Source organism: Schistocerca serialis, chromosome 2 (genome assembly GCF_023864345.2).
Source record: "Schistocerca serialis cubense isolate TAMUIC-IGC-003099 chromosome 2, iqSchSeri2.2, whole genome shotgun sequence".
In the NCBI taxonomy this organism is placed as follows: Eukaryota; Metazoa; Arthropoda; class Insecta; order Orthoptera; family Acrididae; genus Schistocerca; species Schistocerca serialis.
The window spans coordinates 1,128,272,940-1,128,300,883 of NC_064639.1; the positions used below are offsets into that span (position 1 = coordinate 1,128,272,940).

Below are 27,944 nucleotides of genomic sequence, written 5' to 3' on the forward strand. Positions count from 1 at the left end.
GTGATCATTCTATTTCATAGCCCTACAAAGTGTTACGCCAAGGTATTTGGATGAGGTGGCTGATTCCAACAGTGACTTGTTGATATTATATTCATAGGGTGCTACATTTTTTCATGTTTTGAAGTAAACTATTTTACATTTCATTTTACATTTCAGAACATTTAAAGCAGGTTGCCAGTCTCTGCACCACTTTGAAATCTTATCAAGATCAGACTGAATATTTTTGCATCTTCTTTCAGATAGTACTTCATTATAGGTAACTGTGTCAGCAGCAAAAAGCCTGATTTTAATATTAGTGTTGTCTGCAAGGTCCTTAATATACAACATGAACAGCAAGGATCCAAACACATTTCTGTGACATGGAAAAGCATCTGTCCACGAACCAGCATGGTTTTAGAAAGTGTCAATCTTGCAAAACTCAGCTTGCACTTTTCTTACGTGATATTCTGTGTACTATGAGTGAATGGCATTGGGCAGATTCCATATTCCTAGATTTCTGAAAAGCATTGGACACGGTGCCGCATTGCAGACTGTTAATGACTGTAAAAGCATACGGAATGGATTCCCAGATATGAGAGTGACTTCAACACACATTAAGATGCAGAACCCAGTATGTTGTTCTCGACAGTGAATGTTCATTAGCGACAAGGATGTCGTTAGAAGTGCCTCAGGGAAGTGTAATAGGACCACTCTTATTTTCTATATACATGAATTATCCGGTGGATAGAGTGAGCAGCAATCAGCGGCTGTTTGCTGATGATGCTGCGGTGTACAGGAAGGTCTTGCTGAGTGATTGTATGAGCATACAAGATGACTTGGGCAAAATTTCTAGTTGTTTTGATCAATGGCAGCTAGCTCTAAATGTAGAAAAATTTAAGTTAATGCAGACAAGCAGTAAAACCAAGCCCATATGTTCAAATACGGTGTTAGTAGTGTGCTGCTTGACACAGTTATGTTGATTAAATATAAAGGTGAAATATTGCAAAGTGATATGAAGTGGGACGAGCATGTTAAGATTGTATTAAGAAAGACAAATGATCTGCTTTGGTTAATTGAGAGAATTTTACAGGTTGTGTACACTCCAGGAAAGATGTGGGAATCTTTTCATGTAGGAAAAACTCAAGGAATTTTTTATAATTCAAGTAATTTTTCATTGCTTTAGTTTTCAGTTAAAGCTTTGTAATTTTGACTGATAAAAACTGGTACTTTAACAAAGACTTTTACTTTAGACCACTAATGCAGAACAATACTGCACCAGTAAAACATAAATGAGAAAACAACATCTAATTGAAACCTTAATTGCAAAGAAAATGTGCCATTTACTACAACAAAACACAGTGCACTCACAAGAGTCTGCTGACAGCAAAACCTATCAAAACGATGCACTACTTCGTAATGACAAACTGCTTTTGATGCTTCAACCACGTGGGCCTCATTCCGATGAGCATGGCATCACAACTGCTTACATTTCTAACAAGTCATGGGGAAGTATTGTGAATGGTGGATTGAAAAATGTTACCTAAAAAAAAAAAAGGGGGGGGGGGGGGGGGGGAGAGAGAGAGAGAGAATTGCAGAATTGCTTTACGTCAGATGAATTATATTACTTGTGAGAATATGTGGCGAATCTCGCAAATCGTGTAGCATTTGACTCTCATTCAAAACTTAACAGTTTGAGGACCAGCCACTTAGAAAAATTTCAGGCCCAGAACACCAGCCATTCATGCCATTATTTGAAATTTTACTGTTACATTTGTGTTTGATGTATCTTAACCCTTTTAGTGCCAAATACGATCTGATCGTGGTCCAGATTTTCGGAGAAAAATGCCAGTAACGATCTGATCGTGATGCCTTTCTCATTCGCTAGGAAATACTAACAACTTTGCCTTCAAGCGCGGAAAAAATGAATGAGAAAGGCATCACGATCAGATTGTTACTGGCATTTTTCGCCGAAAATCTGGATCACGATCAGATCGTATTTGGCACTAAAAGGGTTAAAGGGCAACACACAGTAAAAATGACAAAGCTTCAAGGTTATAATGTAATTAGATAGATAAAAATCTACTCTCCGAGCAAAGGTAGCATACACACATAAAAGACCGAGCGAGGTGGCGCAGTGGTTAGACACTGGACTCGCATTCGGGAGGACGACGGTTCAATCCCGCGTCCGGCCATCCTGATTTAGGTTTTCCGTGATTTCCCTAAATCACTCCAGGCAAATGCCGGGATGGTTCCTCTGAAAGGGCACGGCCGACTTCCTTCCCCATCCTTCCCTAATCCGATGAGACCGATGACCACGCTGTCTGGTCTCCTTCCCAAAACCAACCAACCAACACACATAAAAGGAGGTTATAATTAGGCAACGTTTCAGAGCCACACAGTAAAAATGACAAGGCTTCAAGGTTATAATGTAATTGGATAGATAAAAGTCTACTCGCCGAGCAGAGGTTGGACACACATATAAAAGGAGGTTATAATTAGGCAATCTTTCAGAGCCAACAGCTCCTTCTCCAGGCAGAAAAGCTGAGGGGGAAGGAAGAGGGGTACAGGAAAACCACTGAAGAGGTCTAGGAAAAGGAGTAGATTTTGGAAAAGTCACCCAGAACTGCAGGTCAGGGGAGACTTATCAGACAGGATGAGTAGGAAAGACAGACTGTTGGGGACTGTCCCAGACAAGATTTGAAATCCTGAGAGCTTGAAGGTGGACGACATGGTAATATACGAGACAGAGATTACCTGCTAAAACCTCATCTACATCTTAATAAGAGTGAAAAACCAGCTGGTGTACCCACAAAATGTTCAGTGCACAGCAGTGAAATTTAAAATTGTGCTTGTCAGTAATATTCAGCTGCTGCAATTTAAGCAGTGCTCCTATGATCCAACTTAACCACATGCTCAGAAAAAGTCAGAAAAATTATGACAGTCCATATTATATGTGAGCTTAGCTTTTTTTTTGTAGCTATAATGTATGCACGTAAATTTAAACCATTAACTGATCCTATTAGTGTGTTGTATTTTTAACTGGGAAAAATCTGGAAACTTTCTTCCTTGACACCGTATACACCCAGATTTCAGAAAAGCGTGATTCATCTGTAAAGGAAACTACATATAGGACACTAGTTCAACTCATTGTTGAGTAAACTGCCTATTGGCTTCTGTCTCGGGTTCCTCGGCCGACGTTCATCTAATGATTTTTCTGCGCTTGTTCAGAGAAGCTGTAGAAATACAAAAGCACGCGAACAGTTTCAACAAGAAAGAGGAAAGTGAAGTGTCAGCAGAAGTGCCAACACCGTGTTGTTTGAGGAAGCCGAAATGCACGCTATAAGCTCACGCAGGCTGGCGTGAGGTCTGAAACAGGATACGTAATGAATGCTATAAAGAAAAGTACGTAGCTGCTGGAATACTTAACTTTAATCCACAATTGGTGAACATTGGTCTTGTTGATACAGTATTATCATCTCAATATAACTTGGTGATGGCGCCTTGCTAGGTCGTAGCAATTGACTTAGCTGAAGGCTATGCTAACTATCGTCTCGGCAAATGAGAGCGTAATTCTCAGTGAACCTTTCCTAGCAACGGCGGCTGTACAACTGGGGCGAGTGCTGGTAAGTCTCTCTAGACCTGCCGTGTGGCGGCACTCGGTCTGCAATCATTGATAGTGGTGACACGCGGGTCCGTCGTATACTAGCAGACCGCAGCCGATTTAAAAGCTACCACCTAGCAAGTGTGGTGTCTGGCAGTGACACCACAGAAAGCCTTAAGGTAAACGGATCCTGGCTTCCCGTACTGCAGCGAACGACCGTCGCAGGTATCAAGAGGAGAACCACAGAGGAAATGATCGCGGAGAAGCCCTCGGACGTTGGCAGGCCAGGTACATATAGTTTGCGGCCGCAAGCTCAGCTCCAGTTCACCACCGGCAATGGAGGGTGAAACTTTGACTATGCCGGCCACTCGTGCTGGCGAAACGTCAGAAAAATCATTAGATGATTTTAATTACTCATTAGATGAACGTCGGCCGAAGAACCCGAGACAGAAGCCAATAGGCAGTTTGTCAACAAGTGGCCACGAAAGCCTTAACAGTTTTGTGTCATTGTTGAGTACTGCAACATGTCAAATTAAAGGAATACATCGAAGCAGTTCAGATCTGGGCTGATAAATTTGTTACCGGCTGATTTGGACGACTTAAAAGTATTACAGGGACGCTTTGGGAACTGAAATGGGAATACCTGGAGGGAAGGTGGTGGTCTTTTTGAGGAACACAAAAAGAAACCAAACCACACACATGCTTTAGAGAACTATTTGAAGCTGACTGCTGAACAATTGTGCTGCCACCAATGTACATTTCACATAATCAGCACAAAGAGGAGACAAGAGAAATTAGGGCTAGTACAGAGACATATAGATAATGGTTTTTCCCTTGTTTTATTTGCTAGTGGAACAGAAATGTACAGGATATTCTCCACACACTGTATGGTGGGTTGTGGAGTACGTATGTCATCATCATCTGCTTCCAGCAAGCTGGGTAGGAACTTGGTGTACGATATACGTCCATTGGTTTCTGTTCTGGTGTAGCTTTTCCCTCTCCACCACATCCCATGTTACTCCTCTCCTCTTGAGATCTTCCTTAACCTGGTCTGTTTCTCTCTTTCTAGGCTGCCCAATTGGTCTTCTTCCTTGTACCTCCATCTCCAAATACTGGCATGGAGTTAGTAGAGTGCATTCGCTTCACATGACCGATACACTTCAATCTCAAAGCACTCGACCTCTCCTTTGTGGTCAATGTCGCCTGCAGGTCTCTCCTTACATAATAATTCCTGACTCTGTCTCTCTTTGTTTTTTGTAGAGCTGACCTAAGAAACTTCATTTCACATGCTTGTATTTGACTCTCCTCTCTTATTTATGACACAGGCCTCGAGACTATACATCATGATTGGCAGGTGATAAGTTTTCTACATGGTCTGTTTGGCTCTTAGAGGGACTTCCTTGTCCCAGATTAGATATCATACTTGGTGGAAGAAGCTAGATCCTTTTGTTATTCTGTTTAAGACTTCTAGTTTGGAACTATCTCTGGGATCAGAATAACAAAGTGACTGAGGATGGCAGGGGGGGGGGGGGGGGGGAGGAGATGTTGCTGGGGACATGCACAGGCAGTATGGCTACAGCAGCAACATCTGGACTAGATTTTCTCATGCCCCATAAACGTGCAGTACTGAGTTCACTTTACAGCATTGTTATACCCTTGTCACGTAATGAATGCAGTCCCATGTGTAAAATGATAACCTGTTTCTGTTCTTCATATATCTCATTTAAAGCAACAGGATGTGCACTGTCTTTTACAATAGACAGAATTGCTTCTAGTTGGCGTATATGAAAGAGGTGCTGAAATGAATATGAATTCTTCATTTAAGAACAATGATTGACAACTTTGAAATAATATAAACAGCTTAGGTACGCTATTATAGAAAGATGGTGGACACCATTCACTTAAAATGTGAAACACAAATGCTCAAGATAGACTAACTATGGCAAAGGATAAATGCCACTTAGTTCAAAGTCACTTGCTTCCTTGACACTTTCGTTATCTGTTTCTTGTCCATGGTAGAGTCACAGGAATTTCCCAAGGATGTAATTATATTTTGAGTATTATTTTATAGCTTATTTCACTTTTCCATGCTTCTTTAAGAACCGTTCCTGTGTGACAAACAATATTGCTCCAGTTCTCGGTTATTATTTGTGCCACTGTTTCGTCTAACAGTTTCTGAATTTCTGCCACAGTGAAGCTTTTGTTATTTATTTCCACGTAATGTTTGATCTGCACCCAGTCCATTTTGATGGCAATAAAGTGGCAGTTGTATGACAGAATCCCAAGAAACCTCTGACCGTGTTCTTTAGCCACCTAATCAGCAGCACAATGTTGAAACTGTACCCCCCCCCCCCCCCCCCACTAATTCTTTGAGCTCTGCCTTACACAAACCATCCTTAACTTTCACATTGTGCCATTTTTAACCATTCAGTGACTTCGGTTTGTTTCATCGCCATCGCTGGAGCTTTCTTTAATAACATTATCCATTCCAGTGAAAGACGACCAATTTAAGTTTTCCAGTAGTAGCCACTTAAACCAGTTCAGAAAACTATCATGATTCAGCTCCTCATAGTAGTCCTTTGTTTTCTCTTTCAGTAAACAGAGACAGTTCAGCACAAAACCAGACGAAGTTCCAGCATGCAAAATAATAATTCTTGTGCTCTTTCCCATGGGAGCAGCAATACTTCCACATATACTGTCAATGCAGTTTGGTGCAACACACACAGCATTTACATTCCTCAGAAATGGGGTTTCCTTGGGATGTACAAGACGCCAGTCAGAAATAAATACTATTTTCCTACCTGTTGCACTCATCTTGGCACCTAAAGGCCTGAAACTTCTGATGTCATCCAGGAATTGCTGTTACGTTAATAGATGCAAGGTAGCATTGCTATGTTTTGAAAACACTTGGGAGTTTTCAGTGGAGGCGACTTCTCTCTTACATACGTACAGTAGTGCAGTCATTCTTTCATCACTTTTTTTTTTTTTACTTCTGTGGCATTTTTCTCCTTTATCAGAATATCTCTTCACAGGAAGTAATTTGTAAAGACACTTTCTATGTACACAGGTTCTCTCTCTCCACCTACGCTTTGAAATATACGATGTTTTTTTTTTTATCTAGCCAGCAGTTCCATGCACTAAAGTTTTATACACTGTTCTTCAGTGAGATTTCATGAGCCCCCTCTTGCAATATATTTCCACTTATGGGAATGCTGCCACTTCTTTTGGATTACGGATGATCTTCAGCTTTTGCTGAATCATAAGCTTTCGTCATTTGCAGGCCGTAACTCCACAAAAGTAAAACTGATAAATTCAACAATAACGAAAGACAGTACTTCATGGCTCACTCTTTGCAATTGAGTAACTGTGACATCAGATCAAGCTATCAGTGGTGCAAGGTAGGCAGGCAGAAATAGATTCCAAATTCATTCAACATTTTTCTGGTGTACTAAAATGGAATTTTATCTATATATGTGTCAATCAAAGGAATAACTTGTCAATCAAAGGAATAACTGTCATCGCACAACACAACATATGACGCGTGTAAAACAGAGAGAAATTGGAAACTTGTTTGGATGCATTAGGAATTGTATTAAAGCTGGATTTTAATTTGCAGAAGGTTTCATGTTTATTCGTTAAAAGTGGACTTTTTTCTAAAATCAGGAACAAATAACATTGTTCTTACAGGAGTTACACCATGACCGACAAAAATATTCTTTAAATGTAGGATTTTCTTAAAAGTGAATTCGTTAATTTGAGGTTGTATCATATTTCATCAGAGATAGCCCTGGTTCCAATAGAGTAGGAAAAAGTGACTACTGAGAAAAAGATGAGGAAGAAGAGTCTTTAACATGTGTACCATTCAATTGAACTGAAATGAGAGAACCAGAATGACGTTACGGGATTATAAAACTGAAGGGGAGGGACCAGCTGCAAAAAGTGAATAAACTTACAAGAGGTTGTTTTTTTGTCAAGTACCCTTTGGCCATTTTAAAATGGTATGACTTGTCAGTGGGCTGCTGGTACTCATTGTTATACTCTAGCTGCTGGCTAAGATGTCACTGGTGCTCGCGGCTTCACCATATATGAGCATAAGTTGACTTGGTGTTCGATGTGCCCACTTCAACCATGCTATTGCTGGATCCCACACCACGCTGAGCTTCAGACTACTGTCTATTATGGGTGTTATTGGTGATTTTTATTTCAGTGGCTTCTTTACTCAGTCCCAGGAGCTGTAAGTGCAAGCCACCTTTGAGGTTTTGTCAAATTTTATCCGGTAATAATAATAGTAATAGTGTTTCCTGCTCAACCAAAGTGGATATCTCAGGGTAGTGTAGGTGATAAAACCTCTCTAATCTTTCCTGTGTTGTTCAGCTATGCATACCATTTGTCTGACATAAGAGTGGCCACTCTAATAAGATATCTTGTAGAGCCCAGGTATTCTGAGACCTTCTGCATCTGTAACTAGTCTCAGTAATTGCCAAATTTTTGCAGAGGCTGGAGGACCAATTTGATATTCCTGAAGTCTATGCATAGGCGGCTCAGCTTGGGGGGGGCAGGTTATCAGCATCTGATATTGTTCTTGCACGATGAACCAATGTATGTAATACAGTGCACTTCAATACTGAGTAATGACGACTAGTGGCATGCAATTACAGACTGATGTGAGTAGGTTTTCTATAGATGTTGTGGTTGAGGCATCCATTTTCTTTGTGACTGATGAAGATTTTGAGGAACGGCAATGCATTGTCTTTGTCTACCTCCATTGTGAACTAAATGTTAGTGTTAATGCTGTTGAAATATTTCAAGAACTCGTCAAGTTTGTCATGTCCAAGGGGCCAAATGATGAAAGTGTTGTCAGCATATTAAAAGAAACAACTAGGCTTTCATGGTGCTGCGCCAAAGGCAGCATGCTCGAAATTCTCTATGAAGAGGTTTGCAATGCCATCCATCTTATCGTAATACTAGCTGTTATACGGAAAATGAGAAGACATAAGAGTGTGCTTAACTAGCTGAACAATGTCACTTAAAAAGAACTGGGTTACTAGGTCTAAAGAGCCTGTGATAGGTATGTTCATAAATAGTGCCACCATATCAAAACTGACAAAGATCTCACCTTCACCAAGTTGAAGACAGTTAGCCCTGCCACAGCTGTGGACGTACATACATGTCCTGCTATGCTGTTCCTCATGTGCTGTGGACATGTACATGCAAGCTGCTTGGATTTTCCTTAATTGCTAGAGACATCTCAGTGCGCCTTGAGCCACCAAACTTTCACTGTTGCAGATGAGTTACTTTCAGATCTCAGCGAATAAAAAGATTTTGAGTATTCATCATACAACATCTGTGCCTCATTGTGTGTCATAATTTGCAAAAAACCTGGTTTATATATCTTGCATAGTTTGAGATATAATGATTTTAATGACCACAAGGGCGTAAATGGGTGCGTTGCTTGCAACTGTCCTATGTATATGAAACCCAATTACTTGAGAATGAAATGAGATATTCTTCTGCCTTCAATTTTAAATTATATTTTGATACCTTATGTACATTACATTATGCACGTCAAGTACCTGCACGACAGTAGTCAACTGACCGCACAGGGATCACACTGCTGGTGCCTGTACTGCCCATGCATGCAAGAGTTTGTGCTCATAATAACTGTGGTACAGGGACTCCCAGCAACAGATTACTGGCCAGGTAGCCATTGCTGAGGCTGGATGGCACCCATGGGGAGAGCCTCCGTTCGGAGCGGGTGGCACCATGGCGGATAGTTTGCTTGTGACGCAACTTAAATTTGCTCCTGCTGGAGGTCACATGGCCACAGCAGTGTCTTCAAATGGAAAGACCTCTTCCAGTGCAACAGTGTGCAATCTCAACATGTTCGCTTCCCTTCCATGCCATGAGAGGAATGTAGGACTAAACAACAAGGAGATAAATGCTCCCCCAATGCCTGTACCAAGACCAATGGGGACACATGTTGGCCACAAAGCCTTTGTTTTTTGTTGAGCACATGGCAGATAAATATGGGGAAGTTGCAGCCATCTGTAAGATGAAGAGTGGTTCCCTTCTGATTAAAAGGTCATGTCCTGCCCAGTCACAGACGCTGCTCTCTTTTGAAAAGTTGGGTGACATTCCCATGACTGTCACTCCCCACAAGAGTCTCAATATGGTCCAAGTCATCATGATCTTCTTTTGCAATCTGACAGTGAGCTGTGGGCCAACTTAGAGTGACGGGATGTGCACTTCATCCATCGTGTCCATAGGGAACCAAGGGAAAACAGTTGATACCAGGTCCTATATCTTGTCTTTTGAGAGTGACATGGTGCCTGAGGTCAAGGTGATGGTCTACTGGCATGACATGAAACACTATATTCCTTACCCTGTGAGATGCTTAGTGTATGAAGTTCAGAAGTCTGTTTTCCCATTGCACCGTTACCCATGTCTACAGGGAATGTGGACTCTGTTGCACACGAAAGTTTCTTGTATCCCTCCCTTCATCTGTGTAAACTGTGGCGAGCTCCATTCTCCCTGCTCTCCAGATTGGTCCATTTTTAAGTGTGAGAAGAAAATCCAGGCTCTGTAAAACCCTGGACAAGCTCAAATATCAAACGATTACAGAAAAAAGTCTGAGCATCTTAATCCCGTTCAAATGACACAATCTTCTGCTACAGCTGCAACCTTGTCACCTTCTCTGTTGACTGTGCTTTCCTCTGTTGCGTCTCTTACAGTGGGCACCCAGGGCTGCCCATTAATGTGTGCACCCCCCCCCCCCCCCCTCCCACCCACCCAAGGTGGTTGGGGGCCTCTTCTGTTGCTTCCAATGCACCCACTTCAGAAGCATTGGTTCCCCACCAGCCGGGGCACTGATCCCTATCCCCCAGCAGGAGGCACCTCATCCTCCTCTGGATTCTCTAGCTAAGAAGGCATTCAAATGGCTCTGAGCACTATGCGACTTAACTTCTGAGGTCATCAGTCGCCTACAACTTAGAACTAATTAAACCTAACTAACCTAAGGACATCACACACATCCATTCCTGAGGCAGGATTCAAACCTGCGACCGTAGCAGTCGTTCGGTTCCAGACTGCAGTGCCTAGAACCGCACGGCACTCCGGCCGGCAAGAAGGCATTCCTTGGGGCTATCCCCTACCACAGTTTCTACTGGTCTACAGCCAGTCACAAGCTGGTGACTGAAGGAATGACAGGATGCTTGCCACCAAATTTCTCATACTTCCTCTGTCCCTGAAACCAGTTCAGGAAACCTTCAGAACGGCAAAAAGGAAGTCCTCTGAGACTGAGGAAACTCCGGTGGCCCACACACCACCAGACTCTACATGTACTCCTTCTGTGACATAGAACCCATTTCAGTGGATCGCTGACGTCTCAACTGGTGGCAGCTCATGTACTGCGTCATAACCTGCCCTCCCCCCTCCTGGTCGTTTCATGCCCCCACAGTATTGAGACAGCCTAACCCTCCAGTGGAATTGTTATGGATTACGGAGATTTTAAGAATTTACCCTGCATTCTGTATTGCCATCCACAATATGTGGTGTCGAGCAACTCAGACCCCTGCCCTTAGTGGCTAACGACTTTATTTTAAGAATCAAACCGAGTATGAGGGGGCGTCGGGTGGAGTTTGTACATATGTGCTGGACTCCATATATATAGTGACTTTGAGCTTCTTGATACACCTCTGGAGGCGGTGGCTGTTCAGGTGAGGGCACATCAGGATTTACCATCTGTAATATTTATCTCCCTCCCCAATGATTTCGTGTCCCAGGATATGCTGTGCGCATTACACTCTCAGCTCCCCCCTTTCCTAGTGTTGAGCGACTTCAATGCCCATAATCCTTTGCGGGGTTGAACGGTCATCACTGCTTGTGGTAAAGACATCAAAACTTTACTGGCACAGCGCGATCTTTGCCTCTTGAACTCTTGGTGCCCCCACACACTTCAGCGTGGCACATGGAAACTTATACAGCCATTGAGCTTTCCTTTTGCAGCCCTGATCTTCTACCATGTGTCCACTGGAACATCCACAGTGACGTGTATGGTAGTGATCACTTTCTGATCTACCTGTCCCTCCCTCAGCATTGGTCCCCTGGATGCTCACCCAGAAGGGTTCTCTGTAATACTGATTGGGATGGGTTCACCACTGCTGTCGCCCTTAGCTCCCCATTGCAAGGCGGTATCGTTGTGGCTGTTCAACATACAGTGGTGGCAACTCTTGTGACAGCCAGCCAAGCCATCCCCTTTTCCTTGGACCCCCTTCCCACCATTTGAAAGACGGTACCCTGGTGGACCCCAGAGATCGCTGTGGCTGTTAGAGAATGTAGGCGGGCCCTCCAGCACCATAAGCAACACCCTTCGATGGAGCACCTCACTGCCCTTAAACAGCTCTGTGCCTGCATCTGCTACCTCATAAAGTGACAAAAGCAAGAATCCTAGGAGCAGTACGTTTGCACCATTAGATAATGTACCTCTACATCGCAGATATTGGCAAAGATTAGATGCCTCTACAGCTTCCAGTCCCCTGCAGGTGTATCAAGTATTTCCTTAGATGATGCTGTTTATGTTGATTCAGATGCTGTCACCAAACATTTTGCTCAGCTTTATGCTCATGCATCTGTGTCTGAGAACTACCACCCCATCTTTTGGCTCTTAAAACAGCAGGTGGAGTGAATGTGCTTATCTTTTACTACCTGTCACTCGGAGCCATATAATGCTCCATTCAGTGAATAGGAACTCTCCAGTGCCCTAGCCCATTACCCTGATATGGACCCAGGGCCAGACCACATCCTCAACCAAATGCTGAAATACCTCTCAGTGGATTGTCAGCATCACATCCTTGTCCTCCTTGATCAGCTCTGGAAAGAGGGTGAATTCCGATCTCAGTGGCAATAAAGTGTGATAGTTCCAGTACTGAAAGTGGGTAAAAACCGACTAAGGATGAACACATGGACATTTATTGCCCTGTTACCCTTACCGACATTCTCTATAAGTTACTCGAGTGCATGGTGAGTCTCGGGGCCTTTTGTCTGCATCTCAGGGCAGTTTTTGCAAAGGCCACTCCAGTGCAGATAATTTGGTTCACCTGGAGCCCGCCATCCGGATGGTCTTTGCATGTCATCAGCACCTCATCGCTTTCTTTTTCGAGCTACAGAGGTCTTATGACATGTGGCGTCACCGTATCCTTAATATGTAATATGAGAGGGGTCTCTCCCAATTGTTGTGAGGAACTTCTTGTTGCACTGCTCTGGGTTCAAGTGAGGGCTTCACTCAGTACCCCATATTCAAGAGAACGGGGTTCTGCAGTACTTGGTGCTGATTGTCATCCTCTTTCTGATGACCATCGATGGTCAAGCTGATGATTCTTGCATTCTTGCTTTTATTATTGCTCATCTAGCATTGGCATTGCTGTGTGTCGCCTACAGGACACTATACAAAAGGCGCATCATGGACTCTCACCCATGGCTTTCAGATTACAGCTACAAAGTCTCATGTCATGCACTTCTGTCACCATTGTACTGCTCATTCACCCCCAGGTGTTGAATTACTTCTTGTAGTTGAGACACACCGCTTTTTGGGACTGGCCTTCGATTCTCTACTGACGTGGCTTCCCTGCCTTTCACATCTTAAGTGAAAGTGCTGGTGACACCTCCATATATTTTGTTGCCTCAGAATCGCTAACTGGAGTACAGATTGCTGTACCCTCTTTTGGCTCTACAAAGCCCTGATTCTGTCCCACCTTGAATAATCAAGACTGGACAGAATCAAGGCTTTGTAGAGGCACAAGAAGGTAAAGTAATACGCACCACAGTTAGCGTTAGTGAGGCAGCAAAATGTATTGAGGTGTCACCAGCACTTTCGCTTAAGATGACAAAGGCGGGAAATCCACGTCAGCCAGGAATTGAAGATCAGTCTTGCATATGTTTCATCATCACCATCTGCACTGCTGATACTGAACCCCATTCATCATTGTGGAGTCAAATGTGCGACGAGCCTTCCAAACTAGCCTTGGGAATAGCCTACTAATTGAGGCTGGAATCCCTCCATCACCTATCAGGCACCAACAACAGCTATTGAATTACATTATACATATTCATAGTGTCCCGGAACACTCCAACTATCATGTCCTTTTCCCTGGAATGGAGCTCCACCTCACACCACAGCGACCCCAAACTGGGTTTAAAATTGCTGCATACCTACTGTGTGTCTGTTCAGAAATACAACTCCCTTCATTGTCACCTCTTGCCAGGGAGACGTTGCATCTGCCCCCAAGCCTTGTGCCACGATCTTGTATTTGTCTTGAAGTGTCCATTGGTCCAAAAGATTCTGTTGACCCCACAATTTTTAGCCATCTTTTCTTGGCTGCCCTTGAAACATGACAGAGTTCAGAAGTGGTATTCACCAATGACTCAACAGTCGATGGACAAACAGGCTTTGCATATACACACACATGGTGCAGTTAGCTCCTCTTTGTGCCAAACGTCTGCAGTGTCTTCAGTGCTGAATTGATGGCCATTAAACTAGTCCTTAGCCATGTTCGTTCTTGTAGTGGCATGAGTATCCTAATCTATAGTATCTCTCTTATCAGCCTTCAGGCTATAGACCAGTGCTACTCGCCTCACACGCTGGTTACGGCTGTAAAGGATGAGCCAGACAATAGGAGATTTTACTTTATTACATGAGCCTCAAACCGGTAACTTCGTTTTCCCATTACGGCCAAGCCACGGCCGGCAGTGTTAGCTGCCTGTAAATTCTTTCGTCCCACGGTTTAGTAACAGGAAGTCAGCACCGATGAAGGGCACCTTGTTCACGACAGTTATGCATGGAGAATGTTCTTTTCTAAGGGACTCTAATAACTTCAATCGCTAGAGGTCACAAAACTATCGGGTTACAACTATTTTACTTAAACACTCTGTTCTTCAAAATTTAGGTAAATGGCAGGTGTTAGGCTTCTATATAAACTATATTTTGCAATGGCATTCCAAACCCAACTCCTTGGCTAACGCGTTTCCCACACAGCGGTCGTTTACAGGACAGATATAGCGGCAAGTGCCGGCTTTCTTGACGCCATATAGATCTGTTTATTAACCGTGGTGGTGATACAACATAGCCGGAGATCGATCTGAAATTCCAACATTTACTAATCCTGATGGTTTAGACAATGCGTACCAGGAAAAGTTCTCTCTCACGATTTTTGTTCCATACTGAAAATTCAAATAGACAATACACATAGATTCCCGTCTTTAGATAAGACTAATAAAATCTGTAGGGCAATATTAAGCTGGTGATTTTATTTCTATAACCATCCCTTTAGGTTTGCTGTTTAAACTGCAATGTACGAATGTGTGAATGTGTAGCGTGGCTGGGGCACGTGGCCTGCAGGGCGATGGTTGGATGCTGAGGAGCGGCGAGGGGAGAGGTGCAGATGCTGCACGCACCAAGGACAGAGGCGGTGGGTGGGGAAGGGGGAACTGCAATGGCCGCTCTCTCTCGGCAGCCTGTAAGGCGGGGAGGGAAGGGGGCCGCGTCGCCAGCTGACAGGGAGGGGCAGGGCTCGGCGCATGTGAACAGCTGTAATCAACAGTGGCGGTATTTACGTGACTCCTTCCGTGGTATTTAATATACAGAAATACGTGGTACCAAAAGAAACTTACCTTGTTGTCTGTTCAACATCACATCATGAAAACAATAAACAGCACTTGAGGAAGACTCCTTTTACTTTAGAGTAACATATTGGTTGTTTAACTTGGACGTATTTATTCATGTTTTTATCGTTGTATGATCATTTAGCAAAAGATACATGTAATAGGGCGTATTTCAAAGGACAGGTAGACGGCAGCATGTAGTCATTGATCTACTGGTAGTTACGAAGGACTGTTACTATCATGTTTTTAGGGTCAAGCTTTAATACCTGTGTTCGTGCACTATCCACTAAATTAACATATACAAGAGTAACTGATTCTTTCTCTACGTGTTCTTTTGACAAGGACAACTTTCCCCTTAATTCCATGATTAAAGAATGTTTGTGTTTTTAATTCTCGACTGCTACGATAACATTACTTGAGACGTTAAATAACAAAATGATTACATAACTTCAATCACTTCCATTAACATGTGACGTCATAAATTCTATTACCAGTTGCCAGTGGCTGCCAATTCTTATGTCTACTTATTATTAACATGCACAACTTAATTAAAGGTATAGTAACGACGGTGTTTTCCGATTATTAACATGCACAACTTAATTAAAGGTATAGTAACGACGGTGTTTTCCGTCCATTAATTCTCTTGCTGCGTGCAGGACTTTTCCAACTGTTTACATACCATTCCAGACCTACATTCAGGAAAGCAAATCATAGGGGTTTGACCTTAGAGCATATCTACGTTGCTGTCTAGGCGGTTGTATTACCTTCTTTCTTGCTTTTTTGGGTGGAACTACTGGTGTAATAGGCCCGGTTTCACTGTTAGGTGGGGGTGGCTTGGGTCCTTTATACAGTTTCAATCTGTCAAAATGAACGATCACTGTGCGTTCCACTAACTGAATTTCCGCATTTACTGGTGAAGTAAGCCGGATGATACGGTACGGTCCTTCATAAGTAGGTGTAAACTTTTTAGTTCTTCCCTTTTTTACTACTGGATTGCTCAACATAACTAGGTCTCCTACCTTGTACTCAGGCATTTTTGCTTTTTGATTACTTCTCTTTAACTGTTGGGCGGTGGCTCGGGCATTGTTCCCTCTTACTTTTTTCCAAATGGATTTTAGACGTCGAGCTAGACCTTTCACATCTTTGGATTTAATTCCAGGGGGCAGTTTGTCAATTTCAAAAGGCGAATTCATAGGGCGGCCATATACTGCTTCATAAGGTGAGTACCCTGTAGCTTCATGGACACGGCTGTTATATGCTGACGTAACGTATTGAACATACTTGTCCCAGTGAGAATGATGTTTATTAACATAGTAAGACAGCATACGCATAACGGTGCGGTGGACTCGCTCCAGGCGTCCGTTCGCTTTTGGGTGGAACGGCGTCGTTCGCCACTTTTTAATTTGCAATAACCGACAAACTTCGGTAAACACTGCAGACATGAAATTCGTACCCTGGTCTGTGAGTACAGCTTCAGGGCTTCCGTATGGTAACACCAAATGGGTGACAAAAGCACGCGCTACTGTTTCAGCGGACATATCTGGTATAGGAATGAGAATCAAGAACCTAGAGAAATGATCTATAAGGGACAGAATATACCGATTATTTTGGGGGCTCACAGGGAAAGGACCGACAATATCTGCTGCTACTACTGCCCAGGGATAAGTGGCTTCTGGTACCTGCTGTAAAGGCACTTTCGTTCTAGGTGGCAAGGACCTCTTAACGCAAGGTAGACAATTTTGTATATACTTTTGCACGTCTTTCCGTCTTCCTGCCCAGAAATAACGGGCGGCTATTCGGCAGTTTGTGGCGCAAAGGCCGTTATGACATGCCTGCAGGCTATCGTGACACTGTGCGATAATCTTGGAACATAATTCTTTCGGGATTACTGCCTGTTTACCCAAGTGGGTCTTTCGATATAAAATTCCATCTTCAACGGAAAATTCAGGCAAAGCCACATATTTCTGACATTCGACGTCTCTTTGCTGTGCCTCCCTTAATTCTTCAATAGAAACGTCATTAGCTACGATCACTCTGACCTTTCGGCTTAATGCGTTGGCGTTTTGATGTAACTTGCCCGGTTTGTGTTTCACCTCATACTCAAATTCGCTCAATTCAAAGCCCAACGAGTTAGCCTACTACTAGGGTCTTTTAAGCTCAACATCCACTGTAACGCGGCGTGATCAGTGATGACAGTGAATTTTCTCCCATACAAATAACATCGGAAATAAGTTACACCAAACATGAGTGCTAGTAGTTCCTTCTCAGTTGTGCTGTAATTTGACTCTGCTTTATTAAGCTGTCGAGACGCATAACCAATTGGTCGTTCTTCGCCATCTATCTCTTGTGACAGGATGGCTCCTACAGCATAATCTGAGGCGTCCACTGCCAGTATGAATGGTTTTTCAAAATCCGGGTACGCTAGTACAGGGGCTCTAGTTAAAACATGTTGAATTTGTTGCATAGCTTTATCACATTCTTTGGTCCAAATAAAACTAACTCCTTTTTTCAATAAATTAGTCAGGGGCTTAGCAAGAGTGGCATAATTATTCACGAAACGTCTGTAGTAGTTTGCAAGGCCTAAAAATGACTGTAGTTCTTTGACATTTGTCGGTGTTGGGAATTCCTTTACTGCGGTGGTCAAACGGGGGTCCGGTTTGACACCTTCTCCACTTATTATATGACCTAAATATTGTACTTGTGACTGGGCGAAAGCACACTTTTCTAATTTTACACTCAAATGAGCTCCTTTTAACCTTTGCAAAACATCCCTCAGTCTTTCTGCATGTTCTTTTATCGTTTTAGAAAAAAGAATAATGTCATCTAAGTACACCAAGCAGGTTGTAGGTTTCAACCCACGCAGCAGCAAGTCTGCAAATCTTTGAAAAGTGGCAGGGGCGTTTCTCAATCCAAATGGCATCCTTACAAATTCATACAATCCTGTAGGTACAACAAAAGCAGTTTTATGGCGGTCCTGGGGTGCAACAGGGGTCTGATGGTACCCAGAACGCAAATCAAGGGTGGTAAAATACTTACAGTTGCCCAATCGGTCCAATGTTTCATCAATGCGCGGTAACGGATATGTGTCTGGTGTCGTTACCCGATTTACTGCCCGCATATCGACACATAGGCGATAGGCTTTCTCCCCATTTACTGATTTCTTTGGCACAATGACCACGGGGGACGCCCACGCACTCGAGGAGGGTTGTATGATTCCTGCAGCTAATTGCTGCTGAATCGTATCTTCAACTACAGACTGCAAATGATATGGTATATGGTAAGGTTTTTGTGCAATTGGCCGAGCTTCTCCGGTCGGAATTTCGTGCTGAACCAAATCCGTAGCCGGTAGAAACTGCCTCTCTTCAAGCAACCACGAAAATTCCTCTAATACTGGCTGCAACATCCTTTTCTCCTCACTATTTAAATGACCTAACTTCTCTTCTAACTGACTCCTTATCGTCGACGCGACATATCGCACTTCTCTAAGTGAACATTTCTTTCCTTTCCTTCCTTTCTTATCTTTATTTCGCTGCTTCTCAGCTCCTCTTATTTCCTCAAAAATTTCCTGACCACTGGCAACAATAGTACCCTTCGGTATCACAACATCTTCTACACCAAAATTATCTATACTTACTGGTATCGCAAAACCCTTCTGTCTCCTCTCCGGTCGGCAGATACTTCTCTTTATATGTACTGACTGACGATCTAAAACATCATTCTGGGTGAGCGGGTCAACCAGAATGTCTGTCTTGGGGCGTTCTTGATTTTTGACATCTATCCGGAGAATCTTTCCACTTCCGCCTTTTATCCTCACAGGGTCAGTGGTTTTTATCGCCCACATCTGCGGTTTTATGGGAGACTGTGAACGGCGCCTTTCGCAGCTCCCTCGCGTCTGACGGGGGTGCGCACTGCCAAATCGTGAATTGCTTCGCCGAACTGCACAGTTCGCGTTCGATAATCCACTATCCCCTGATAACGGTGCAGGAAGTCATTCCCTAGTATGATGTCAAATTCACCCTTCTTTAGCCTCACTACCTCCATCCTCTGACTGTATTTACCACCGTCTATTTGCAGATTCACTACACACGAACCTGCAGGGACAATTACTTCCTCTCCAAGGCCACTGATATGGTACCGGGGTGGCTGTAACGCCCTTCGATCATTTTTCTCCACAAACAATACACTAACTTGAGCACCAGTATCAACTAAAATTCTAACTGATTTGTTCCCGAGTACGCCAAATAGACTAACGTGTTCCACCTCTTTACATTTTTCGGTCCTAACTGGGTGTATTATTTTTGTCGGGGGCGCGGGTGGGTGGCGGAACCTGCCCCCCAAGCGTTTGCCTGATTCGACCCCGCGTTGCAGCGGTGGCCGCGCATCTGATTAGAAAATGGTGACTTTGTGGGGCAAACATTATCAGCATGGCCTACTGTCTGGCAAATAGTGCAATACGGCGCGCGACAACGCATTGCCGTATGGTTGGGCTTCCCACAACGCTGACAAAATACTTCTTTTGCTGGGACCGGTACTGGGTCCGATGGGCGCGGGGCGGCAGCGCAAAAACGCAATACCTCTTCGCGTAGCATTGCCAAACGAACAGCTTCATACAGAGAAGTGGGGGAGGCAGCTTTGACTTCTCCTCCGATGCGGGGGTCAATACCGCGAACAAATGCATCAATTGCACGCGCTTCTGCTTCTGAGCGCAAAATTCTGTTTTCACTGGCATTTTTGCCTAGCTTATATGTACGACAAGGCACTGCTCGTATGCGATCTGCAAAGGCATCAAAATCCTCATTAGGCTTCTGCCTAAGGGTTGATAATTGATCTCTGTAATATGCGGTACCTCCGTTATCGGAATAACGCGTAGTCAATCTGCGGGCCAATACTTCAAATTCGTGCGTGTCACGCAATTCGTCCACCGTTTCTATGAACATTCGGGCTTCCCCTGTCAACTTGAGTCTGGCTACATTGACCAATAGATCATCCGGCCAGGCACACGTGCTACCCACATCACGAATATTTTGTAAGAACATAGCCACATTTTCGTGGGACTTCCCAGAAAAGGTGGGAATGAAATCAGCCGCAGGAAAATTGCTTACAGTCGCCATGTTAGCAGAAATTGTGGCGTTTGTATTAGAGACAGAATTAGTGTTAGTTGCAGGGGCGGAGCTAGCCACAGGTATGGAAGTTCGTGCACTAGCTTCCAGCGTCTGTTTCAAGACGCGGTTTTGCTCAAGTAGCTCCTGATTTTGTGCGAATAACTGGCGCATTTGTGCATTTATGGCCTCGAGCAGGTCTTGCGAGGCAGGTGCCTCTACGGGGGTATCCCGTTCCGTCGCTCGTGTTCCCATCGGCATGTTTACAATTTTATGGGACGCTAGTGACCAGAAAAAAGTAATGATTGTTACAAAAAAAGGACGGCCACAAAGATTCTCAATCCAGCGGTGGAAGATCGTCGAAGCTATAGTTGTAAGCATCGCGGCGACTTACATGGCGATGGAGGCGGTGCGACGCAGTGGTGGCGGCGGCGGCGGCGGCGGCGTGGCGGATGACGGCGGCGGCTGACGGCGGCCCGGCCAGTCGCGCAGCGCGGCGGCGTGCGGCTCATGTGGCTGACTAGCGTGGGCTGCCCCACTGCAGCGCGCGCCCTGTGCGTGTTCACTGGCGCAGCCACGGCCCACGTGCAGCAAACGTGGCGGCCGGTTGGCGCATTCCATGCGCGAAGTGTACGGCGTCTTGCCGGGAAAAATTTAGTGTAGCGACAAAGTCACTACGGGAACGCAATCCCACTTCTGACACCAGTTGTACAGGATGGCGGGTATGGGCAGGCGGTGGGCGTTGTGGAATAATAGTGTAAATTTTAGAGAAAGGCCATTTATTGGCTAAAGCATGATGAAAAGGGGCTACATAGGCCTAGGGAGGTGAGGGTGAGCCAGAGCTTACAATTTGGCGAACATTGTTCGCGAAGCTACCGAAAGTGGTTGTCTGCCAAAACTAAGTCCACAGTGCCGCAGCACCGGGAGAAGCGGGGGGATGTTCAAAGCTACAGGGCGCGCATCCGACTCGCGGGTGAGCAAGAATACAAGAGAGCGGGCCCGGCGACGGGCGGCCGGGTATATTCGACGCACCACGTGGCTTCCTCCGCCCTGATTGCTCAGGACCGAGCAAACCGTGCGGGTGGCATGGAACTTTCCAGAGCGTTGCCTGCTAAGCGACGCCTGGGGTGGCGTTACCTCGTCAGCACATGAGAGAGGCGCGTGAACAAGGTGCCCTTCATCGGTGCTGACTTCCTGTTACTAAACCTTGGGACGAAAGAATTTACAGGCAGCTAACACTGCCGGCCGTGGCTTGGCCGTAATGGGAAAACGAAGTTACCGGTTTGAGGCGCATGTAATAAAGTAAAATCTCCTATTGTCTGGCTCATCCTTTACACGGCTATTAAGTATCTCGTCTCTGACGTCAATCAAGACCAGTCATTTTCGTTTGGACCCCAGGTCATGTTGGGATTTCGGGAAATGAACGAGCCGATTGTTTAGCCAAACTGGCCATCAGGCCCCCTCCCAGGGTGGTCCGTCCTTGCTGAGAGGCCCAGTCCGGCCTCTGCTCTTCCCACCTGTGTATTCTCTTTATTCTTTTCCATTTCTCAGTTTCATTGCCTTGTCTTGACTGATCTTTTAAGGACCTATCTGTGCTCTTGTTTTTATGGGTCTCTCTCTGTCTCTCTCTCTCTCTCTCTCTCTCTCTCTCTCTGTCTCTCTCTCTCTCTCTCTCTCTCTCTCTCTCTCTCTCTCTCTCTCTCTCTCATTTTTATTTAAGTGAGAACATTTTTGTAATGTTCTCACCTTTAACTTTGAGAAAATTGGCTTATGTAACCAAAGATACATATTTTTACCATTACTTGTGCTCTACTCAAGTTTAATGATTTTTAATACTTGTAACACTTGATAATGGCCTAAGGCCAAAATCTAGACCATGGAATAAATCCTGTTGTACAGTCAAATGGTGGCTATTTCTTTCCAAAAAGTTTTATATAACTGTGGCTCCACACCAAAGTAAAACCATTCTTTATTTTGACTGCAACAGCCACTCAATTTGACAAGCTGACTACCCATTCCTTGGAATATTATTTGTAGAGTTGTAATTTCTCGACTTGGCTCTCCTTGTGTGAAAGCTTTCAAACTTGGCAGATTCTAGTGTCTCATGACATCTGATAAGACTGCAAATTTCTGTCATTGGTTCATTAATAGTATGTTCCTTTCAACAGGAAATCAACCGACACAAGAACCTACATGGAAAGCTCATTGAAACAATTTTCAAATTTTTCCATGATAAGTTAAGTGGACTCAGAAAATGGGGCTCTGATAAAGGGGGAATTAAAATTGAAACTGTCCATTATGCCTATACCTTCGAGCCACAATTGACTGAGACCATTTACAAATGGAGCAAAGTTGTAAATTTGGTGTCCAGACTTTCCCACATATTAGCTGAGAATACATTTCAGGTATTTTAGTCGTCGGTGCATAGGTGTGCTTGTCTTCCTAACAATGAGTCTTAGAAGAATCCCTTCTTTGTGTACTTTACAAAGGCTGTGTAGTTTTGGTGGCACTGCTACTCATTTACTGAAATTTTATGCTTGTTCTCACATCAGCTTATTTCCTGTTTGTCAGAAAATATTATGAACAAACACATGACGTGACAATGGGTCGACTGTTATTGCCTATGATGACGAGCCCATAAATGGAACACTTTGAACTTGGCAGATTGTAATGTCTTTGTTTCAAACACTTTCAGACAAGGAGAGCCTCACCAAAGAATTGCAGCACCTATGAATAGTGTTCCAAGGGAATGTATACTCAGATCATCAAACTGAGTGGTCAGTCAAGAATGCCAGAGAAAGAGGTTACGACAGACAAAAAGAATCCAGGAATTGCTTATCTACATTATCCTTGCCCAATTGATTTGATTTTGTTTGGTTTGATTTAATCAGGAAGACAAAACAACAGTGGGGTCAGCCTCACTGCCTACATCGAAACTAAGTTTATTTGCAGTATTTGTTAGACAAAACTGCTTCAGGAATTAATCACCCAAATATTTCATATATTTTGTCCTCCAGTGCTTCACAGTGGAAAATTAAATGTGATGAGGTTCCATCCATGCCACCACAGTCTACACGTAGGTAATCCTTACCCCATTTCCATCATGTTTAGATTATTGTTGTTGTTGTTGTTGTTGTTGTTGTTGTTGTCTTCTTCAGTCCTGAGACTGGTTTGATGCAGCTCTCCATGCTACTCTATCCTGTGCAAGCATCTTCATCTCCCAGTACTTACTGCAACTTACATCCTTCTGAATCTGCTTAGTGTATTCATCTCTTGGTCTCCTTCTACGATTTTTACCCTCCACGCTGCCCTCCAATGCTAAATTTGTGATCCCTAGATGCCTCAGAACATGTCCTACCAACCGGTCCCTTCTTCTTGTCAAGTTGTGCCACAAACTCCTCTTCTCCCCAATTCTATTCAATACCTCCTCATTGGTTATGTGATCTACCCATCTAATCTTCAGCATTCTTCTGTAGCACTGCAATCAAAAGCTTCTATTCTCTTCTTGTCCAAACTATTTATCCTCCATGTTTCACTTCCATACATGGCTACACTCCATACAAATACTTTCAGAAACAACTTCCTGACACTTAAACCTATACTCGATGTTAACAAATTTCTCTTCTTCAGAAACGCTTCCCTTGCCATTGCCAGTCTACATTTTATATCCCCTCTACTTCGACCATCATCAGTTATTTTGCTCCCTAAATAGCAAAACTCTATTACTACTTTAAGTGTCTCATTTCCTAATCTAATTCCCTCAGCATCACCCGACTTAATTCGACTACATTCCATTATCCTCGTTTTCCTTTTGTTGATGTTCATCTTATATCCTCCTTTCAAGACACTGTCCATTCCGTTCAACAGCTCTTCCAAGTCCTCAAGTCCTTTGCTGTCTCTGACAGAATTACAATGTCATTGGCGAACCTCAATGTTTTTATTTCTTCTCCATGGATTTTAATACCTACTCCGAATTTTTCTTTTGTTTCCTTTACTGTTTGCTCAATATACAGATTGAATAACATTGGGGAGAGGCTACAACCCTGTCTCACTCCCTTCCCAACCACTGCTTCCTTTTCATGTCCCTCGACTCTTATAACTGCCATCTGGTTTCTGTACAAATTGTAAATAGCCTTTCGCTCCCTGTATTTTACCCCTGCCACCTTTAGAATTTGAAAGAGAGTATTCCAGTCAACATTGTCAAAAGCTTCCTCTAAGTCTACAAATGCTAGAAATGTAGGTTTTCCTTTCCTTAATCTATTTTCTAAGATAAGTCATAGGGTCAGTATTGCCTCACGTGTTCCAATATTTCTGCGGAATCCAAACTGATCTCCGCCGAGGTTGGCTTCTACCAGTTTTTCCATTCGTCTGTAAATAATTCGTGTTAGTATTTTGCAGCTGTGACTTATTAAACTGATAGTTCGGTAATTTTCACATCTGTCAGCACCTGCTTTCTTTGGGATTGGAATTATTATATTCTTCTTGAAGTCTGAGGGTATTTTTCCTGTCTCATACATCTTGCTCACCAGATGGTAGAGTTCTGTCAGGACTGGCTCTCCCAAGGCTGTCAGTAGTTCTAATGGAATGTTGTCTACTCCCGGGGCCTTGTTTCGACTCAGATCTTTCAGTGCTCTGTCAAACTCTTCACGCAGTATTATATCTCCCATTTCATCTTTATCTACATCCTCTTCCCCTTCCATAATATTGTCCTGAAGTACATTGCCCTTGTATAGACCCTCTATATACTCCTTCCACCTTTCTGCTTTCCCTTCTTTGCTTAGAACTGGGTTTCCATCTGAGCTCTTGATATTCATACAAGTGGTTCTCTTTTCTCCAAAGGTCTCTTTAATTTTCCTGTAGGTAGTATCTATCCCACCCCTAGTGAGATAAGCCTCTACATCCTTACATTTGTCCTCTAGCCATCCCTGCTTAGCCATTTTGCACTTCCTGTCATTTAGATAGCTGGTCATTAAATCTGCCAGAAATTCAATCTACCTCCTGTTCAAGACCAGGATTGCAGAACTTCTATGTAAATATGATTCTGGAGTAGTTAACATACTATGTTTCTGTTGTTGGGTCTTAGCCACTAGTTCTGTGTGCTGCCTCCGATCCTGCCACTTAGTTTAGATTTTGTCAACACCTTGGTGGTAGTTATGACAGGTTCCGATGTAAAAAATCAAGTGGTTTCCCCTGTCCTGGCTAACCTAACAACGTGTTCGTTGCCAGTAATACTATCGTGGCCAATATCCATAAAGATCAGTAGGCTTGTGAGGATACATAGCATCCATTGCATTTCAGTCCTGCCAACAAAGATAAAAGCATATTCTTCATAATGTTAAGATTATCTGGATTTCCAAAAGCCAATTGTGTACTGAATTACATGTGAGTGTGGCCTGTCTTATGTGGGGCAGATTATCTGAATCGTCGAGGAGATACGCAAGGAAATCAGCAACACATCCAATTAAAACAATCGGGAAAACAGCTGTCGCCGTGCTGTCCTGAACATAACATGAAATTAAAATTGAGGCCAATACTGTGGTGTGAATGCCAAGTTTCTGGGACGGTGTAACTAAGTAGTTTATCAAAGTAAAGATGTCACAGAAACTGGTAAACTGGGACAAAGATTTCAATTTAAGTCACAGGGTCCAGTAGTCGGCTTATAAAGATCTCACCTGCTGTCATATCTACAAGAGCTGAGAAACACTAAGTGAATGTACACTTAATGGAACAGCAGTGCGGGCTTTGAAAAACAAAAGGGTGTAGTCGGCATCGGAGTGGAACTCTGCTATAAATAGCAGTGAAAGACCAACAAAGGTTGAAGCACATACAGCGAGTAAGCTTAGTAGCACAACTCACAGCACCTGACCACCGGGTAGATCACTGAAATATTGTACATAAAGTGGAAAAAAATTACTCTGCTGAACATCCTGAAGCATACTATTACTGATGACCATTGTTGTAGCTTCGTGTGACATGCCAGCAGGCCAGCGGAGAGGCATGCTGATAGTAGCGCTTCCAACAACAGCACTGTACACAGGAGAGGCACTCTGTCATCTTTTCAGATGAGTCCCCATTGTGTGTACTGCATCATGATGAGCTTATCAACATGTGAATGAATGCTCTAAGGAGAAGGAACCTTGCGAGATGGTGTTCATCATTGTCAGTCAGTCAGTCAGTCATATGAACCCAGCATCTGGCATTAGTGTGTGGGGTGCCATTGGATGCACAATGGAATCACCTCTGGTTCATGTAGTGGGAAATGTGGACAGCAGATATTTACATTTCTCATGTATGAAGGCCAGTAGCTGTGCCCTATATTTTGTCTTTTTGGTGTTATCTTACAGCAGCATAATGCAAGACCGCATATTGCCTGTGCTGGATGCAGAAGGTGTCAGTCTTGCCATAGCCAGCAAGTTCTCTAGATCACTCATTCGTTGAAAACTAGTGGGTTGTTGAGAGACTGGCATGTCACCACTTACCAGCAACTGTGATTGATGAATTGTGGCAGCATTAAATGGCATACCTGTATCTGTCATTTAACCTCGTGTTGATTTGATGCCCAGCTCACCTACAAATTTAATCATACATTCTTCTCCATATAATGTATATGCACTGTAATTAAAATTTCTATATTTACTTACCTTCCAAGTGTTCCAATTTTATGACCAGTTCTGTACGAGTATATCAGTTTTTGAACTGTGAATGTCAGATCTCTGTTTAGATATCATCATCTTTCTCTCATTACTATTTACATTACTATGGCTCTTATAAGTGATGTAGCCCTTGGTTCCCAACGCTAATACTTGGTTGGTAATTTATTTTGGTTTTTTTGTTTACATGGGGAAAAATTGAATCAGTCTCGTACATCTCCCAGTTTCCTTCATACTAAAAATTACATGTTACTTGTCTAGAAAAATTCCATTATTTCACAACCATAAATTAGTTCTGATCCAGTTTCCACTGAGGCAGGATTCTCAATTATTTTTCAGGTTGGAACATTTGATCCCTACTCGGATGATCCTCGCTTGGCTGTGAAGAAGGTAGCACTGTGTCCATTTTCTGGCACCCTTGCTGTGGCGGGAACGGCAGGAGCTGTAATTGTAGCAAAAATAGGATCTGATACATTGGAAACAGAAGTCAATGTAAGTATCCTGTGATGTTGAAAATAGATTCCTTGTGACACTGCGAGCGACCGATCTTATTTTGTCTAAAAGAATAATAATTTTTTTATTTATTGGATGCGAATATTATATGGTCAACAGAAGCATGCATGTCACTAAGAAATTGTCCTACCCTGTTGAAATTTTGTTAGAAAATGAACAGAAAATCATTTATCATAGAAGCAACTGTAAGTGGTAGTTTATCTTGGGGAGTGCAAGAACTGTCAGTTGCCATTGATAAATTCTTTGCGTTGTGGATCAGTCAAAAACCATCCAACCGATAAAACCATACATTTGCTACCATTTATCAATAAAACTCATGAGAAATTCAGTTGTACACTGAAAATGAATGTCCCTGGGCACATTACATACTCACTTTAAACAATAAGGGTTTATAAATATTTCTCAAAAGGAAGTCTGAAAAAAACTGCAGGGGTAATATATATTTAA

General features: G+C 43.3%; 1 protein-coding gene across 5 annotated transcripts in view; it reads left to right on the plus strand.

Annotated features, from left to right (window-relative positions):
- Positions 1 to 27,944, plus strand: part of LOC126458580 (lethal(2) giant larvae protein homolog 1) — a 354,490-nt gene that overhangs the window by 179,571 nt on the left and 146,975 nt on the right. For all 5 annotated transcript variants that reach the window (XR_007585663.1, XM_050095715.1, XM_050095712.1 and 2 more), the window contains exon 11: positions 27,324 to 27,476. Coding sequence is in view for 4 of the 5 variants with exons in the window: in XM_050095715.1 (XP_049951672.1) it covers positions 27,324 to 27,476 (153 nt within the window). In the remaining variant the exon portion in view is untranslated. The remainder of the gene's footprint in view (positions 1 to 27,323; positions 27,477 to 27,944) is intronic.